This window comes from Nylanderia fulva, unplaced genomic scaffold (genome assembly GCF_048542155.1).
Source record: "Nylanderia fulva isolate GAGA-0341 unplaced genomic scaffold, ASM4854215v1 Scaffold190, whole genome shotgun sequence".
NCBI classification, from domain to species: Eukaryota; Metazoa; Arthropoda; class Insecta; order Hymenoptera; family Formicidae; genus Nylanderia; species Nylanderia fulva.
In genome coordinates, this window is record NW_028190162.1 from 173763 (window position 1) to 193192 (window position 19430).

Sequence of the window (19430 nt, forward strand, 5' to 3'; positions counted from 1 at the left end):
TAACATGGATGTTACATGTAACGTACACGTTATATTACCTGTTATATTCCGTTTTATTATAGCAATGTAACAATTATATATCGGTGTTTGCTGGGTTATTATTTAAAAATGTGTTTTTTCGATGTTTTGAAACATTCTAAACACATTGGTATAGAAATCTAAAAAAAATATTTCACCAAACAAAGCTTTCTTCATGAGAAAGCAAAAATTAAATATTTTATTCCTTAAATTAAATACATTACTGCCCAAACACAAACTACGCTTTTAATAGAATTATCCACATTATAATATTAATTTAGGATGATTAATACATAATATTCACATTAATGGGGCATTAATATTTTTTATTTGTATATATATTCATATAAGATGAGGACTTTATTATAAGTCCTATAAACTTTTAAAATACTTGATTAATTGGTGTAACAATTTCTCTTCTATCAATAGCTACAGCATTATATGTTCTTCCCTGAGGTCAAATATCCTTTTGAGGAGCAACTGTAATCACAAATTTAATATCAACTATCCCTTACATCGATAATTTGTTAGTTCAATGAATTTGAGGAGGATTTTCTATTAATAATGCTATATACTTTATAGAAATAAATATTAAATTAATAATTAAAATCTAGTAACTTAATAATTAAAATCCAGTAACTTAAATTAATAATTAAAATCCAGTAACCTCTATAATGCATCAGTTTATTAATTTCAATTTCAGTCAATTTATGTATATAATAAATAGAATTATGTCTAAGTGTCAACGGTATATAAATTAATCATATATAATTAAAATTAATTTTAAAAATTTACTAAAATAAATAATAAAACATTTAAAAATCCAACATGAGACATGCAATAAACTAAATATACAACGGTAAGTTTATATATTTGTGAATAAAACTATTTTTAATAAACTAATATATCAATAAAATAAATATAAAAAATTGTTTAAAAATAATCTTAGTATAATATAGCATAATACGTAAAATATATAAGCAAATTAATTTAAATTTTATAATCATTTTCAAAAACATTACAAACTTGTCAAATAAAATAAAATATAAATACATATAAGAAAAGATAAGATAATTAAATCGTTTAATGGCATTTATTTTTAAGTACAAACAAAAATCTTAGTATTGTTACTCTACAAATCAATCTTTTAACAAGAATTGAGTTTTTTTATAATTTTAAAAGAATGTAATGTAATATATCATTATTTTTTTATTTACAAACCCGTGCATTACATAATACAGTTTTACAAAATTAAAATTTTTATTTATTATTATACATGTAATATTTATAACCTAATATTTAAAAAGGAATAAATTACATAAAAATATACATTTTAAGAAATATTTATCCCAGCAAACACCGATATATAATTGTTACATTGCTCTAATAAAACGGAATATAACAGGTAATATAACGTGTACGTTACATGTAACATCCATGTTAGTTGTAATTTCTCACTCATAGATGTAACATTTTAATATAACATATATTACATTGTAGTTATATTGTAATTATATACCAAATAGCACATTGATGTATTGATAAGTCAGTGCTATCTTGGGATATAATGACAATATAACTACAATGTAATATATGTAATATTCAAAATGTTACATCTATGAGTGAGAAATTACAACTAACATATACGTTACATGTAACATGTTTAAGTATATAACATTTATATACTGTGTTTGCAGGGTATATTCTTCAATCTACGTGAGCATTTAAATTTGTGTAACGGAACATGGTTACATGCACGTTCGAGAATTATACGTATATTTCGCGTATTTTGCTTGCTTCTATTTGATTTGTTTCATTTTGTGAGAATCCTGAGGCGCCACGCGTGAGAATCAAGAGACACGGTAGTGTCTCGCGACCAGTTAAGGGCGTAGCGGAGACACCGTGTATCTTAACGCGAGTCGGACATTTGAGTCTTTATAATATTTTGAATCCTCAATAATGGCTGAAGCAATCGAGTTTATACTAGACTTAATCGATAGATTGAGTTCGAATTATATAATAAAAGTGTCTTTATTTCTGCTCTACGTGATTTGTAAGCAGAGATATATAAATGCAAAGTCGAAATATGAAAAAATTCTATTAAGAAACGTCCCCGTCATCATTATCATCATCATTATCATCATCATTATCAAGAGACACGGTAGTGTCTCGCGACCAGTTAAGGGCGTAGCGGAGACACCGTGTATCTTAACGCGAGTCGGACATTTGAGTCTTTATAATATTTCGAATCCTCAATAATGGCTGAAGCAATCGAGTTTATACTAGACTTAATCGATAGATTGAGTTTGAATTATATAATAAAAGTGTCTTTATTTCTGCTCTACGTGATTTGTAAGCAGAGATATATAAATGCAAAGTCGAAATATGAAAAATTTCTATTAAGAAACGTCCCCGTCATTATCATCATCGACCACGCATACATAGTAGTATCGTGTTACACGTATTCACACGTATACAACACATGCGCACACATATATCACACGTACACAACACATGCAAGATGCATGTAGTGGTAATTTTGTCCATCTCGCACGTTTTACAACAGATGGCGATAGTGGCGCTCCGCCATATCGGCAGCGTGCGGGGTTATGTTGGCTAACTCTCTCTCTCTCTCTCTCTCTCTCTCTCTCTCTCTCTCTCTCTCTCTCTCTCTCTCTCTCTCTCTCTCTCTCTCTCGCTCTCTCTCTCTCTCTCTCTCTCTCTCTCTCTCTCTCTCTCTCTCTCTCTCTCTCTCTCTCTCTCTCTCTCTCTCTCTCTCTCTCTCTCTCTCTCTCTCTCTCTCTCTCTCTCTCTCTCTCTCTCTCTCTCTTTCTCACACACACACACACACACACACTCTCTCATTCTCACTCACTCACTCACTGTTCGTCTTGTGTACTTATTTAGTACATTCATGATTAAACATCTATATGCATTAATGTGAAATTTACTTACAATTAGTTTACTTGAAATATTCAATCTCTAAAGTGTTTATCTTATAAGATAGACAAAAAAATCTGAGTAAATAATAAGAAAAAAAAACAAGGATTATTATTGTCATAATTTTTTATCAATTAAGTACTCTCAACTATCCAATAATTAAATAAATACGTACAAATGTGCGCGCGTGTACACACATACACATATTGATATATTAAAGAGATTGAAGGAGAGGAAGGAGAAGATAATAATTTAAATATTCACATATATTTTCAAATATTATATATGAATTTATAGTTTACATATCTAATTAATAATGAATTTCTAATTATATTAAACATATCAAAATAAAGACATACATGTATTTATCAAATGAATAAAATTATTGAATACAGACTTAAAAAATTTATTAAACATAGACTTAAAAAATTAATTAATTAAACATATTCCAAATTTAGAAAAAATAAACTTTATTTATATATGCAACAGCTTTTTAAACTAAATTTTTAAATTCTATTTTATATTAGACAATTATCTCAATCAACATCTACGTCCACATTAGCTGCACTGCAGACTACCTCTACAGCCACATTATCTGCTCCGCGGATATAGCGTTATGCCAATACGATACATTACATGTACTTACTTACTTGCCTTTACTGTACCAACTCTTGTTCTTTCCACGTAATCATGTTTTTACAGTTATCGTTTGCTGTATATCTTCCAGCAAACTTTATTTCGTGTGAAGTGTATTTAATTAATTAAATCTCTACGAAAGATTGAGAAGATGAAGGGATAATTCAAACTATGAAGACATGGTTACATGGAAAAGACAAGAGTTGATACAATAATAAAGACATACATGTATTTGTATCCTGCTGGCATAAGGTTATAGAAGTTGATTGAGATTGAAAAATAATAATGAAAATAATAAAAAAAATAAAGACATATGTATTTGTATCGTGCTGGCATAAAGTTATAAAAGTTGATTGAGATTGAAAAATAATAATAAAAATAATTAAAAAAAGGAAATATTCAATCATCATTTAAAAGCATATTTGAAATCTGTAGAATAAACAGTTTTTGCAAAAAATGTGGAGCATTTGAGCTCTAGTAAGTCTAAAAATAAATGTAAACATTAATTAATAATAACTGATGTTATATATATATTATATATGTAAACCAATTTGTTGCAATATTCACTATAAAAGGTTGTAAGGGTAAGATGGCTAAAAGTGAATAATTTAAAAGATAGTTAACATAATTTTACATAAACTGAAATATTTCATAAAATAAAATATTTGTAATATTTCGAAGTTTATGTAAGATTATGTAAAAATTATACCTTTACAACTTTTTATAGTAAATATTGCGAGGAATCGATTTATATGAGAAAAATTAAGGTAATTCTATTTTGAAAATATAAGTGACCTTTAAATAACCTTGAAAATCGCCGTTTAGGAAAAAGTCTGTGTCAACTTTTTCTTTTTCGAAATCCTGCAACTTTTATCTAAATTTAATAGAAAATGTATAAAAAATGCTCGACATTAGTACACACACACACACACACACACACACATATGGGTAAATTTATATAAATAGGGTGCTTTAGGAGGAATGATCAGGATTCTAGGATATGATTGTACACATCATTTTAAGCAAAGAAGTTTAGATAAACATGTTTAATAATTGTTCTATTCCGGTCATAAAAATATACAAAAATGAATGATATAATCTCTAAAAACTCACCTTTAAAAAAAGGTAAAAAAAGGCGACCAGTTAAGGGCACGCCATTAACAAAAATTATCCATTGCAAACCCATGTAGAATCCTATCCTATTGCAAACCCATGTAGAATCCTATGAAAAATTAATCATTGCAAACCCATGTAGAATCCTAGGCAAAATTAACCATTGCAAACCCATGTAGAATCGTACCCATTGCAAACCTATGTAGAATCCTATGAAAAATTAACCATTGCAAACTCATGTAGAATCCTATGAAAAATTAACCATTGCAAACCCATGTAGAATTGTATTAAAAATTATCCATTGCAAACTTATGTAGAATCCTACATTGCAAACCCATGTACAATAGAATTGTATGAAAAATTATCGATTATAAACCCATGTACAATCGTAACAAAAGTAATGAAATAAAAAAAAAATTGCGCCAAGTGAAAGTAGAAACTTGTACCAGTGGAAAATTAAAGTTGCAGACATATATAGAGTCGTATAATGAATCAGTAAAAATTTAAATTTGCAAATGTAGAATCGTACCATAAAAAAACTTATCTTTTAAAAAAAAAGATAAACAAGATGCCAAGTCCATGCGCCATGTGAAAAAGAAATAAAAAAATTTTAGTTAAAAAAACTGGGAGCGCTGCTAAATAATATTCTAACAATATTAAAATTAAATTGTTACTTTTAAACTCATTACAGTTAAAATATGTTTTGTGTTTAAATTAATTAATGTTACTTTAAGGTGCATTGTAATTTTGAAACTTAGCAGCGCGCCCAGTTTTTTTAACTAAAATTTTTTTATTTCTTTTTCACATGGCGCATGGACTTGGCATCTTGTTTATCTTTTTTTTTAAAAGATAAGTTTTTTTATGGTACGATTCTACATTTGCAAATTTAAATTTTTACTGATTCATTATACGACTCTATATATGTCTGCAACTTTAATTTTCCACTGGTACAAGTTTCTACTTTCACTTGGCGCAATTTTTTTTTTATTTCATTACTTTTGTTACGATTGTACATGGGTTTATAATCGATAATTTTTCATACAATTCTATTGTACATGGGTTTGCAATGTAGGATTCTACATAAGTTTGCAATGGATAATTTTTAATACAATTCTACATGGGTTTGCAATGGTTAATTTTTCATAGGATTCTACATGAGTTTGCAATGGTTATATTTTCATAGGATTCTACATAGGTTTGCAATGGGTACGATTTTACATGGGTTTGCAATGGTTAATTTTGCCTAGGATTCTACATGGGTTTGCAATGATTAATTTTTCATAGGATTCTACATGGGTTTGCAATAGGATAGGATTCTACATGGGTTTGCAATGGATAATTTTTGTTAATGGCGTGCCCTTAACTGGTCGCCTTTTTTTACCTTTTTTTAAAGGTGAGTTTTTAGAGATTATATAGATTATACAGGGTGTCCCAAAAAGGTCGGACCCCTTAAAAATATTGAAATAAATACGTTTTACAGAAAGAAGTTTCAGACAAAAGTTGTAGGGTCTTATAAAATATATTTATTCATCTTATCAGTTTTGGACGGCGTCACGAAAATTAGAATAAGATCACCTTGATTTCTTAAATGGAACCCTACATTTTTTATTACATATTCTTGTAGCTTATTTCGAGAGTTTTTCAAAACACTAGAATTAAGTTATTTTTTATAAGGTACCTTCTGAGTTACAGGGCTTGAAAGTTATACTATCTAACAGCCGGTATTAGCGTTATTTAAACGGGGAACCCTATTTTTTACTCCAGAAATTGGATAAATGGATAATTTTACATGTTTCGACGTGTAGTCCTATTAAGAGTCAACGTATTCTTAAGGGTCATTTGAAACGATTTTCAGAACTCGTTTAGGATGAGTTGCTGAATGAATCATTATGATATTATTAAGACGAAAATCTAATGAAAGCCCGTTTTCAAAAAGTATCTTATAAAAAATAACTTAATTATAGTGTTTTGAAAAGCTCTCGAGGTAAACTATAAGAACATATAATAATAAAAAATATAGAGGTCCATTTAAGAAATTCAAGGTGTCCTTATTCTGACCTTGGTAACGCCACTCAAGGTCAAACTGATAAGAATCAATGAATAGATTTTTTTAAACCCTACAACTTTTGTCTGAATCTTTTTTCTGTAAAACGTATTTTTTGAGATTTTTAAGGGGTCCGACCTTTTTAGGATGCCCTGTGTATATACATATATATATATATATATATATATATATATTCTTTTCATATTTATATTTATTTATTTACATATATTAATTTATATATACTTATACATACAGTACCCTCCACAAGTTTGGATAAACCTTACATTTTACAATTAAACAACTGCATGGCAGCGATCTCTTATAAATAAAAATGTCATTTCAATATTTTACGATTTATTCAAAAAATCTGTACAGATTGCTGCCATACGATTGTTTAACTATGAACTGTAAGGTGTTTCCAAACTTGTGGAGGGTACTGTCTGTATATAATACATATACATTTGTTTTGTATAAAATTTAGTTAATTATGGCAAGAAAATAGTTTCGCATATAAATCAGAAAAACATATAAAACAGTATTACATTTTTGCATTTCTTAGAACATAAAATTTCCCGATTAGATTGTTCGAGTGCTTTTTCAGAAAAATTATTTTAAATATAAAAGTATATCTCTTGAGAACAATTTATACTCATGTATCGATTATAATATAATCGATTAAACGCACGAATAAGACGCGTGTTCTGTGGAGCTATTTACATGACATTATGTATTTCATATATTATCATACCACGAACACCTTCAGTTTTCCAGGATTATTTGAAGAGGTAAGGTCACCAGTGAACGATACTTTTGGTTAAAATAACAGGCGATTCAACGAATAAGGTGAGGTAAATACATGATATTTAGATATTTCTTTCGAAACATATGCATATAAAAATATGCGTTTGCAGAGTTTTTGTTTTTTAAAAGTGATTTTATGCTTTTGTTAAGAAAACATTAAGAAAATCTTTAATCCCTCTTCTTTTGACATCTATATTATTTTTTTCTTTGCAATTGCCGTAAAAAAAATTTAGAAATAAATTATAACAGCAACTTCTTTTAATTATTTTTGACATATGACAAATTAAAATTGAAAACAACTTGCATAAGCTTTATTTGATTCATTTCTTTCCTTAATGGATTTTTAAAATCGATATTTTCCGCGTTATGTTAAATTAAATATTTAACAAATGTAAAAAAAAGAACGCAATAAATGTTAATTTTTCATACGATATGTATATAACGATAAATGCAAGAAGTATTTTTATGTTTTTTTATTAATATTCAAATTTGCTCATGAAACATATATGTGTAGACAAAATTGGAAATAATTTGAAAGTTTAATTTCGTGACAACTGTTTCTTCGTGCTATTTGTTTCTTCAGTGTATTCATGACTTACAAATGACATACATATAAACTTGGATAATTACATATTGGTAAACATACATCAATCTGAATATGAAGATATTTATATATTCAAGATTTAAAAAAAAGCTTTACGCTAGGTCTTTAAAAAATGTTGCTATATTTATGTTATAATATTACATTATATTATATTGTTATATATAATATACACAGCACAGCAATATATATATAATCATATTTAAAATACATAAGAAAAAAAGGATAACTTTCATAACTTTAATAATTTAAAAAAATAAATTTTTGAAAAATAAATATCGCGTTTAGATTCTTTAATTTGAAGACATAGAAATATTTTTTAATTATTTCAATGATTAATTTTCTCACGGAAGTCGACAGTTTTCTTATTTAGTTTGCATTTTACTCGTTCCTTATTTCTGTATTTTGTTTCACATACATACATTTAGCAAAAGAAAAAAAATGTGTTCGCAGATATCTGAAACGAAAGCCGATATATAATGATGTTCCTAAAATTGACATTAAATGTCTTATTATATATCGTTGTAATGGCAATGGCTTTTCCTATCCATGAAAGTGCGGTAAATAAGGACTGTAGTGCAATTAATAACAAATTATCGAATTGTCTGTTACCTCTTCATTATAATTTGAAGATAACATTGTCGCATATTTATAAGTCTAGTGGCGAATCCTATATTAATTTTTATATTAATTGTGGAATACATAACATAACTTTAAGTACATCGAAATATATCAGATTAATAAGAGTAATGTTAATGTCGGTTAGCAGTGAAAAAATCTACAAACCTGATTTATATTATCCTGAAGAGAAAATTGTCGTTCTTAAATTCGACGATAACGTTTTACCGGAAAATTACATGGCAAATGGACTTTATATTCTATACGCGAAATTTAGAATAAAATTTCAACAGATTTCGCTAAGTTCGTACATGAACAAAGAAGGAGATCAAGAGTGAGTAAATATTAAGATGTATTTAAAAAAATATATTATCTTATATTTATATGTATGTGTATATGTATATGTATATATGTATATATAGGTACAGAAAAGTATACTAAATCGTATCGTTAGTAAAATCGTATCTCTACTGTATTTCTTAAACAAAATTAAAATATTTTAGGATGTTAATAAATTACGATTTACTAAATTAATTTTCTTATACTTATAAATTAGTTTGTCTTTCTTTATATTTAGATGGATAACTGAAGAAGCAATTATTAAATTTTACAATTATATCGAAATAATATTTTTTTATATTTTTATGTGACGTGAAAAATATATTTCTTCAATTTTTGAAGAAAATTTAGGATATAAATATGACATTCTTATTTGTTTTGTTGTAAACTGAAAAGTTTTGTAGAAAATTAAACTTTATTTTTATTCATTTTTCAATTGTATATTAAAAGGAACGATTTAAAAATTTATGAATACAATTTACCAAACCAGTATTGCAGATTGTACCAAATATTACATTTTCAATATTTTTAATTAACGATATATGAAACAATGATGGGATCATGTTTAAGATATTGTTAAAAAAAATCATGGTTTTAAATAAATAAAAATATTTTGCCACTTATTTGATAACTGTGCAATTTTAATATTTATCTTAAGCGGTATAATTTAGCATATTTTCCACTATGTACCAATAACTGTCGAAACTTTGTTGTTAAAATTTATATTAGGTCCACCGCTACGTTAATCCGATACGGAAAAGGCCGACAATTATTTCCATGTTGGGACGATTCGGAATTAAACGCCACCTTTAACATCTCCTTAGAATACAATCCTGCAATGAGAATTAACGTTCTGTCGAATATGCCGATGAATTTGAAACGAAATGAATATAACGAGTCTTTGACGATTATGGATTTCCAAGTCTCGCCTCCATTATTTGCAAACGATGTAACAATAGTTATACTACCCGATGTGTATCCCATGCGGGTTTCTTATTCGTTGAAGAATAGGACAGAATTATGGTGCAGATTAGACTTGGAGCCTCATATGTTATTGGCGGAATATACCATTAAAAACGTAACTCAATTTATAGAAAGATATTGGAAGTTCTTAAAAAAAGTCCCGAAGATGGATTACATCGCTGTTCCAAATTTCAAAGACAAAGTTTTTCACACTACGGGAGTAGTTTTTTACAAGTAATACAAAACACTTAAGATAATATAAGTACAATTTAAATTTCTTTAAATACATATATTATTTTCAACTTTTAAAGATTAAATTAATTCAAAGACATGTATTTTCCTTTCATTTATTAGAATTTTTATTACATTAAATCAAGAACTCAAAAAAAATATTAATTGATTTTATAATTTTAAGTTAAGACACAAAATTTTGATGTTAAGAAGATATGTTTACGTCTTTATTATTGAATTTATTGTATGAGTTGTGATGCGTCTATATTTTTTTATTTTTATTAAAATCGAAGGATATTATTCAAAGATTTTATTACATCAAAGAAAAAATATAGAGAATATTGAAAAATAAAATCTTATTTATGGTATATATCTGAGGAAAGATATAAAAAGATATGCACATAAAATTATATAAAAAAATTAAAATATTTAATTTACATGACTCATTGAATAAACTTTTTTAAATTTAATTTTTTTTTACATTAAAATTCAATTAATTCATTTTTATGTTCATTAAAAATCTCCTTTTGTTTGATAAGATTTGAACTATCCTTCTCTGATATATGTGCAACATATTTAATTATTTTACCATTTTTAATTTAATTTTGTTTAATTTTTATATTTAAATATTTATTTAATTTTTAATTTAAATTTTTAAATTATATCATATTATATCAATATTATAACATGAATTTTCGATATAATCGCAATATTTACCAATAATTTTCAGTGAAGCTGATATTGCTTACAAAGAAGTATTATTTCCTGCTGTGACCAAAATTACAATAATGTGCTCAATAGCTCATGATATAACATATCAATGGATTGGTAATCTTTTTAATCCGTTATGTCTGACTCACTGGTGGTTAAACAAAGGCTTCATTTTGTTTCTTCGTACATATATCCTCGATAAGGTCTTATTTATGTCAGATAGTTATACATTAACAATAATTTTGAAAATATAAAGTTATATTATATAATATTATACATGATATTAAAATAGAAGAATAAAATATGCAAAGCTAACTTTAGAAATAGCAAATAATTATATACATATTAGTTTATATAGTTAGTGCAATTTTCTTTTACAAATATATATATATACTATATTTAATAAAATCGATAAACAAGTATGTCTGTAGTCATTTCCAGATGACCAGATAATGGATTTCTTCATAGTTCAAATTCAACATGAATCTCGTGAGCTAAACTCTAAAATTGCAATGAGTTCTATGGAACTTACGAACGATATATTGAACCCTGATTTATTTTATCCTCATTCTCCGATTACAGGTATGTACATACGTTAATACATATTATAAAATGTATATACTCGTATACATATATGTATGTATGTATATATATATATAAATACATATATATGTGCATATAAAATAAATATTTATGTATTGTAATGTATATGTATTTAACTACAGATTAAACAAAATTTTTTTTGTCCATTTATTTGCTCTTATTATATTCAGCTGCGACAACAAATTTTTTTTTAATTAATTCATTATTATTAGCTATATAATCATCAATTTATTAACAAACTTCAAATTTAAAGTATTTATATATACAGGATGTTCCAAAACAATGTTAGAGATTTTAAGAGCATACTCGGGAGATCAAAATATGAAAAAAATTTCATATAAACATGGTCCAAAAATGAAAATTAACATCCCCCCCCACTTGCCATATCTCTCTCTCAAAGTCGAATCAAATTGTCAAATCACATAAAAATGAAGTATTTACTTCTAATTATTACGCTGTGTAAAATTTCAACGATTTGCGAAAAAAGTCTTCGAGAGCTATAATAATTTTTTTCTCCCAACTTTAAGGAGCTGTAACTCGAAGGAAAAGTACTTTTGAACCCATGTTCAATTCAGAATACGCCCTTAAAATCTATGAAATAGTTTTAGAAACACCCTGTATATGTACATAATTACATATAATTTTTATACGTTTATTATAGGAGCCCTTGTATGGAATATGCTAAGAACAGTTTTTCCTCATAATTTATTTTGGGATAGCATCAAAGAGTATTTAAACACAGATATGTAAGTATAATATTCATTTCGTAATATTTATTCATCTTATTGTATAATGTAATAATTATGTATTTTTAATATAAATATTATACAAATTATTATATAAATGTTATATTCATCTGTATTTGAAAGTATAGATACAAAATAAGAGTAAAAATATATCGGTAACAATCCATTCAAAATGCAACAATAAAATTAATAATAATAATCAAAGGCCAGGCTAAACGAGCAAATAATTTTTTCAGATGTATAATATTGTTTATTACATTGACATTTAGGTAAACGTTTCAATCGTACTCGGTCCTTTTCAATACATGTTAAAATAAATTAAGTAAACATTAAATTAAAACATAAAAAACTTAGGTATAGGTCTACTAATATAATAGTCAATATCAAACATAATTCCGCCGAATAGATATTGCTTACACATTATTCCGTTGCGCTTTAAATTAATAACGAAATTTGAAACAATAAATAGAACAAGCTCGTTTAGCCTCACCTTTGATTATTATTATTAATTTTAAATTTTATACGAGCGGAATAGATTTCTTTCTTTTTATTGCAACAATAAATATATGTTAAGTAAAAAGAATATTCAATGAGTTTTATATTCACGTATTTATCAAAAATTTTAATAACAAAATATGTATAAATACCATTGAAAAATTAACTTTGCCAGAAAGAATATATTAACAAAAATTTATGTAAAAATATATTCATATACATAAATATACAACAATATATTTCACTTTCAAATATAAGAAATTAATAAAAATATATTTTTAAAAAATTTTTAAATTAATAAAATACGATAATAAAATATTTAAATAAATAATTCAAAAAAATGAAATTATTAGGCGCGTTAGGCTCGTACAGCAAAATCATATCTTTTTCTTATTCTATTCTATCTAGTTATTATTTAACATAAGAGCCGTATCTTATTATCATTATTAAAATGAAATTATGCTGGGCATAATATTTATTTGTAATTTTTATATGGATACTTAATTTTTACAAAATTTAAGAAAGTTTAATCCATAAAATATGCGTATATCAATGCAGCTTTTTTGTTCAACCACAAATCTTTTTGTTTTTATTTTAATTTATTTTTTTATTTTAATTTTAGTTTATATTTTATTTGTTAATATTTTTAAATATTGTGCGTGTTAACTAAGATATTTATAAGTTTGTAACTTCTAATGCAACGAGATTCACACATGTAGATAGAATATTAATTCTTCTTTATATACATAAAAAATTAAAACCTATCAATAATGTTTGTCTAGATTTGAATCTCACATTCAAAATATGCCATCACATTTATACAAATATTGTTAATTGCCGCAATGTCTTTCACAGAATTACTGATTCGGATTCGAAAAGTACCGATGATCTATGGAACATTATGCAAACTACCATGGATAAATTTAGCTCTAACTATTTACCATACAATCTTAGAACGTACAATTTAACTGTAAAACAAGTGATGGATATTTGGTCTTCACAGATTTTCTGTCCTGTTATAAATGTGATACGAGATTATTCTAACGGTATCGCGAAAATTTCGAAGGAGTTTCATAACAAATTAAATCAACAATCATATTTTATACCTGTGACCTACACATCGGAAACAAACGTCGATTTTAATGTAACTTTACCGAATGTTAATGAGTGTTTAACACAGTCGAATTCAGAGTTGAAAATTCTGCATCTCAATGAAAATGAATGGATCATCGCTAACATACAACAATCTGGTAAATATTAAATAATTTTATCATATATTTTTATTTTTATACTTTTTTTTATAAGAATTGAATATACATATTTACATATATTACAAACAATAATATTCTTTTAATATATTCTAAAAAAACATTTTCGTAAAATTTTTAATTAAATATTCTTTGCATGAAAATATCGTTTTTTTTTTTTTTAACTAAAATCAGTTTTAGTTAATACAATAATAATATTCTCTGCATGTCGCTCAATTATTCAAAACATAAGTAGTTATTTACATTGAATTATTGACATATAATAATTTTATATTTTATAAATAACATATATAGGAAAGTTTTGACATATTTCACTATAAAATATGCGCTCAATTTCTAATACAATTTGTATATATGAAAATATAAGAAAATAAAATACATGTACATTCGAAATAAATATTTTTTATTGTAATATATATATATATATATATATATATATATGTATATGTATGTATACAGGGTGTCCGGTAACTAACGGACCAACGATAACAAATGGATTCTTTGGTCAATTTGGGAACGATTTTTCCTCAGCGAAAATGTCGAAAAAGGTCATCATTTTTTACAACTTTCCAATATTTGTCATTATGTATCTTTATAACTAAGCCTCAAATTAAAATTTTATTATAGGCAACTTTACCTGAAATTAACTGAAGAATGTAATTATGTTAGACTTTTAACTCCAAAACGTTTAGTTTTCAAAAAACCCATTTTTTTCCATCGCTTATAACTCAAAAATTATTGACTTCTCAACATTTTTGCTAAGGAAAAATCGTCTCCAAATTGGCCAAAAAATCCGCCCTTAATCATTGGTCCGTTAGTTACCAAACATCCTGTATATAATATTTAAAATATTTTACCAATTAAATATATTTTTTGAACAATATAGGATACTATCGCGTCAATTATGATCCTGAAAATTGGCGAAAAATTGCCCATTACTTGAATTCTGACGAATATACAAATATTCATGTTCTTAATCGGGCGCAAATCATCGATGATGCATTCTATTTCGCAATACAAGGAAAACTGAATTTCTCCATATTCTGGGAACTCACAAGCTACTTACCAAGAAGAGAAACAAATTACATAGCATGGTATCCTATAATCAAAATTCTTCAATATATGTTGCAAATATTTCCATTCTCAAATGCGCCAGAACTTCCCAATGTGCTAAAGGTATTATCAGTTTACATGCAATTATCAGTCAGATTATCATTATATATTGATTATTAATTATTATATTCGACAACGAATCGACGTCGATTCGACCATCATTTCTCACTAGGATGCATACGACCAATTTTTAAATAATAATTCTGATATAATTTCTTAGAAAATAACCAATGTTTGCTGCTTTCTAAATAAAATTATATAGATGATCATCTAGATGAAATTTTGACATCATCTAATTTTTATATAAATAATGTAAATATGTATTATCTATATCTGCATCTTAAAAAAAAAGTTTTATTAGATTATCTAGAATAATATTCAGATAATTTGGTTTAAAGTCATAGCATATAAAATTATATAAGTACTTATAATATATAAAGTATATAAGTAACTTATTAGTAGCGATCATAAAAAAAGTAACCAATAAAAACTTATTAATAAAAGTATGTGTGTGTGAATAAATTTTTATACTCTTTTTATAATTTATATTTTTTTACAACTATATTTACATAAGTGAATTAAAAATAATATTATCTGTGAAAATTATCTAGATGATTCACTATATAATTTTATTTTTTATCTAGATATATTTAAAATAAAATCATCTTCATTTTACATTTAGAATTTTATGTATTATTATCTCACTTTTATCTTGCTAATGGTACAATCATCTAAGCAAGAAATAAAAATTTATTTCTTTTACCAAATTTTGCAGGAAGTATTATTAAAAATAAAAAATTTGTTTGAAGAAGTAAAATACGATCAAGCGATACATTTTGACGAGAACCGTTACAAACTACATAATTATTTGAACTTGGTACTTTCAAAATTGGGATGCATCGTCGAGAATGTTCACTGTTTAGAAATGGCCAAACATCAATTGGAATTGCATCTAATAAATCGTGATAAATATAAGTAAGTCTTTCGTTATATTTTTGTGTTGACACTTTTAATACTGTGCACACAGATTTGATATATATATATATATATATATATATATATAATCGAATATCAATATACAGGGTTTGTCCGGAAAGTAATGCGTCGCATTTTTTTGTGACGCGACTATACATCGCAGAGCGATGGGACCGGTTGGGGAGGAAGGGGGGTACCCTTAGCTTTCCAACGGTAGGTCGCTCAATTGTTTCCATGCGCTTGGAGGGTTAGGACGGCTTATTCTGTGAACCTCTGCTTAGTGGTCGCGTCGAACTTGTGATGGAGAGAACGATAGAGCAACGCTATGCGATAAAGTTTTGCGTGAAGCTGGACAAGACGCCGCTGGAAACTTTTGAAATGCTCAAGAAAGTTTTCGGGGACGATTGCCTTTCCAAATCGCAGTCAAACAGATGGCACAAGATGTTTAGAGAAGGTCGGAAGGAGGTCGCCGACGAGGCCCGCGCAGGACGCCCGTCAACATCGCGAACGGACGACAATGTGACTCGTGTGCGCCAATTATTGAATTCAGACCGTCGAATGAATGTTCGCTTAATGTCGGAATTATTGAACTTGCCGAAAACGATTGTTCACGAGATTGTATCGGAAGACTTGGCCATGCGGAAGATTTGCGCAAAACTTGTGCCCAGAGTGTTGACCGATGCGCAAAAGCAACACCGAGTGGAAGTTTGGATCGGTGTGGCAACGGTGCCGCAGCCGCCCTACAGTCCCGACTTGGCCCCGGCGGACTTTTTTTTATTTCCTCGGCTGAAAAGGGAGCTCAAAGGACAACAGCTCGAGTCGGTTGACAACGTACAAGCTACTTCGACGGCCTCCCTGAACAGCATCCCAGTCAAGGAGTTCCAGAAATCTTATGACGCATGGAAATCGCGTTGGCAAAAATGTATTGACGCAGAAGGGTCATACTTCGAACAATTTTAAGTTGTTTTACCTATGCGATCAATAAATTCTTTTTTAAAAAAATGCGACGCATTACTTTCCGGACAAACCCTGTACATATATGTTTCAAATTATATATATATAAAATATCTCCATAAACGTCTCTCTTTTTTACTTGTTCAATTTCTATCAATTCTGTTCTTAGTATTTAAGTAAATTAGTTAGATGATTAAAAAAATTTCTAGAATAAGAATAATTCTTGTTTTGTTTTTTACATAAAATAATACTCGCAGAAATTAAAAGAGGGATTGACTACGAATAATCATATTTAAATTACATATTGTTCTATAGATTAGCAATTTATTTTCAGATTTCTTTAAATTTTACGATTTTGCAATCTTCACTAGTACGGCAGGTTCTAAATAAAATTGAGATTTAATATGTAAAAGAATATCTTTTTCGCGTTTTTTTTTTGATGAAAAAAGTTAATGTGCATTTTATAGGGTAATTAATACATTTATGATATTTAATCAGACGTTCTAAATAACGTTAACCTTTTTTACAAAAGACATCAAATATTGCAAGAAAAACCATTTTTAATGGAAATTTTATATACTAGTGAAATTTGTAGCGCCCAAATATTCATAAAAAACAATTTGTCTGGTTTAAAATAATTTGTTTGGTTTAAAATAATTTTTAGTTGTAATATAGCATTATTTTTCTAATTATTTTAACATTGTTCTTCATAATATTGTTTCTATACATAGGCAGGATTATAATAATCATGAAAAAAATATATGTATCTTATTTGCATATGTATATAGTATATATGTAAATGCATATGAACTTCTTCCCTTAATATTTATTAAAACTTTTATGCTAAATATAACGACCATGGAAACGTGTCAAAAATAAAAATGTTTCTTTTCTGTACATTGTAGAATATTACCTGAATGGCATAAATGGACATATTGTAATGGTTTAAAAAGAGCGAACTACACTGTTTGGAACCAAGTATGGACAGAAGCAACTACTAAATACCAAGAAAAATCTGATTATACAATGTTTGAATTTCTTACTTGCATCGAGAATCCCCAAGTTCTTTCTTATCTGAAGTCAGCTTTAATGAGATTAGAAATGGATTTGTTCTTTGACAATAAAAATAAGAAAGTGATACAAAATGAACAGCATAAAATACAAGCTATAGTTTTTTTCTCTATTCTTGCAACACATACTAAAAATAATACAATGCTTCGAGAAATATTAACAAATTTTAATGATATAAAATTTAGGTAAATATTGCATACGGACGCACACATTTTCTTTATAAAACATACTGGTTATTTTGATAAAAATTTAATTAATATGTATGTGTTAATTATAATTCTCTTCTCTCTATATATATTGTAGATGTATATATATATATATATATATATATATATATATATATGTATATTGCTTTAATTTTTTAGCCATATCAATAGCACTGCAGCATTAATTGTGCTTATTAATAATGCATACTCTAAGGATCAAGTTTACCAGGTAAAGTTTATAAATTTCAAAAAAATTTATATTTTTATTTGTAAAATTAGTAAAATTCTCACTGTAATATTTATATCTAATCGAAATGTATCCCGCCATATCATATATTGCATGTATAATGTATAATTAACTGTAAATTGCACGATAACTAATAAAAATTATATATATTTTTGCGTAATATATTATATATATATATTTTTTTATTACAATGTAGAGAGAGATTACAATGTACAAGATACAATGTTTTTCTCTTTTTCTCTTACATGCTTGTGTACGTATGTATTGACATTTTATGATTAATTATAAAATTACTGATTAATAATAATAAATAAAAATTTATTTCAGATATTTGAATTCGCGAAGCAACATATGCAACAAATATTTCCAGAAGTTGACCAGAAGGCTGTAAAACGTTTAATACAGATTAAAGATCAGCTAAATTTTTTTCAAAATTTGATCGAAGAATCCAACATATATGGTACGGTAAAATTACTAACTGAAGTTAGCTCAAATAGCTCAATTGGGTCAACTGTAAATGTAATAGTAGAAATAATAGGTACGTTATCGAATAAAACATAAGACATATAATACAAACATAAAATTGCAATAATTACATAATTACAAATTAGTATAAAACTACAAAAACTGCCTCAATTATGAAATTTCCCAAAATATTATATAAAATTGTATATTAAATTTTTATATATTTATTTTTAACATATTATACGACACAATATTTTATACTTATTTATTGA

General features: G+C 26.7%; 1 protein-coding gene across 9 annotated transcripts; it reads left to right on the plus strand.

The window, feature by feature from the left end:
• The first annotated feature begins 7510 nt into the window (after positions 1 to 7510).
• LOC146723505 (aminopeptidase N-like) lies at positions 7511 to 19422 on the plus strand. Of its 9 annotated transcripts, none has more exons than XM_085481843.1 (14): positions 7511 to 7594; positions 8607 to 8713; positions 8920 to 9105; positions 9840 to 10307; positions 11035 to 11218; positions 11447 to 11597; positions 12280 to 12364; positions 13715 to 14109; positions 15014 to 15303; positions 16016 to 16215; positions 18075 to 18425; positions 18606 to 18675; positions 18890 to 18946; positions 19021 to 19422. In XM_085481843.1, the coding sequence occupies exons 2-14, from the start codon at positions 8703 to 8705 to the stop codon at positions 19252 to 19254; spliced, it is 2682 nt and encodes an 893-aa protein (XP_085337969.1). In that variant the 5' UTR covers positions 7511 to 7594; positions 8607 to 8702; the 3' UTR covers positions 19255 to 19422. The 9 variants fall into 9 exon arrangements, with proteins under 9 accessions (XP_085337969.1, XP_085337970.1, XP_085337967.1 ...); XM_085481844.1 differs by having other exon boundaries at positions 8923 to 9105; XM_085481841.1 differs by having other exon boundaries at positions 8607 to 9105.
• Positions 19423 to 19430: the final 8 nt, after the last annotated feature.

Excerpts from the sequence above, each read along its gene's own strand:
- LOC146723505 (XM_085481841.1), top strand. The coding sequence starts at position 8,633 with ATGATGTTCCTAAAATTGACATTAAATGTCTTATTATATATCGTTGTA. Across the intron at positions 11,598-12,279 it reads TCCTCATTCTCCGATTACAG|GAGCCCTTGTATGGAATATG; the intron begins GTATGTACATAC and ends CGTTTATTATAG. Across the intron at positions 18,426-18,605 it reads TTTAATGATATAAAATTTAG|CCATATCAATAGCACTGCAG; the intron begins GTAAATATTGCA and ends TTAATTTTTTAG.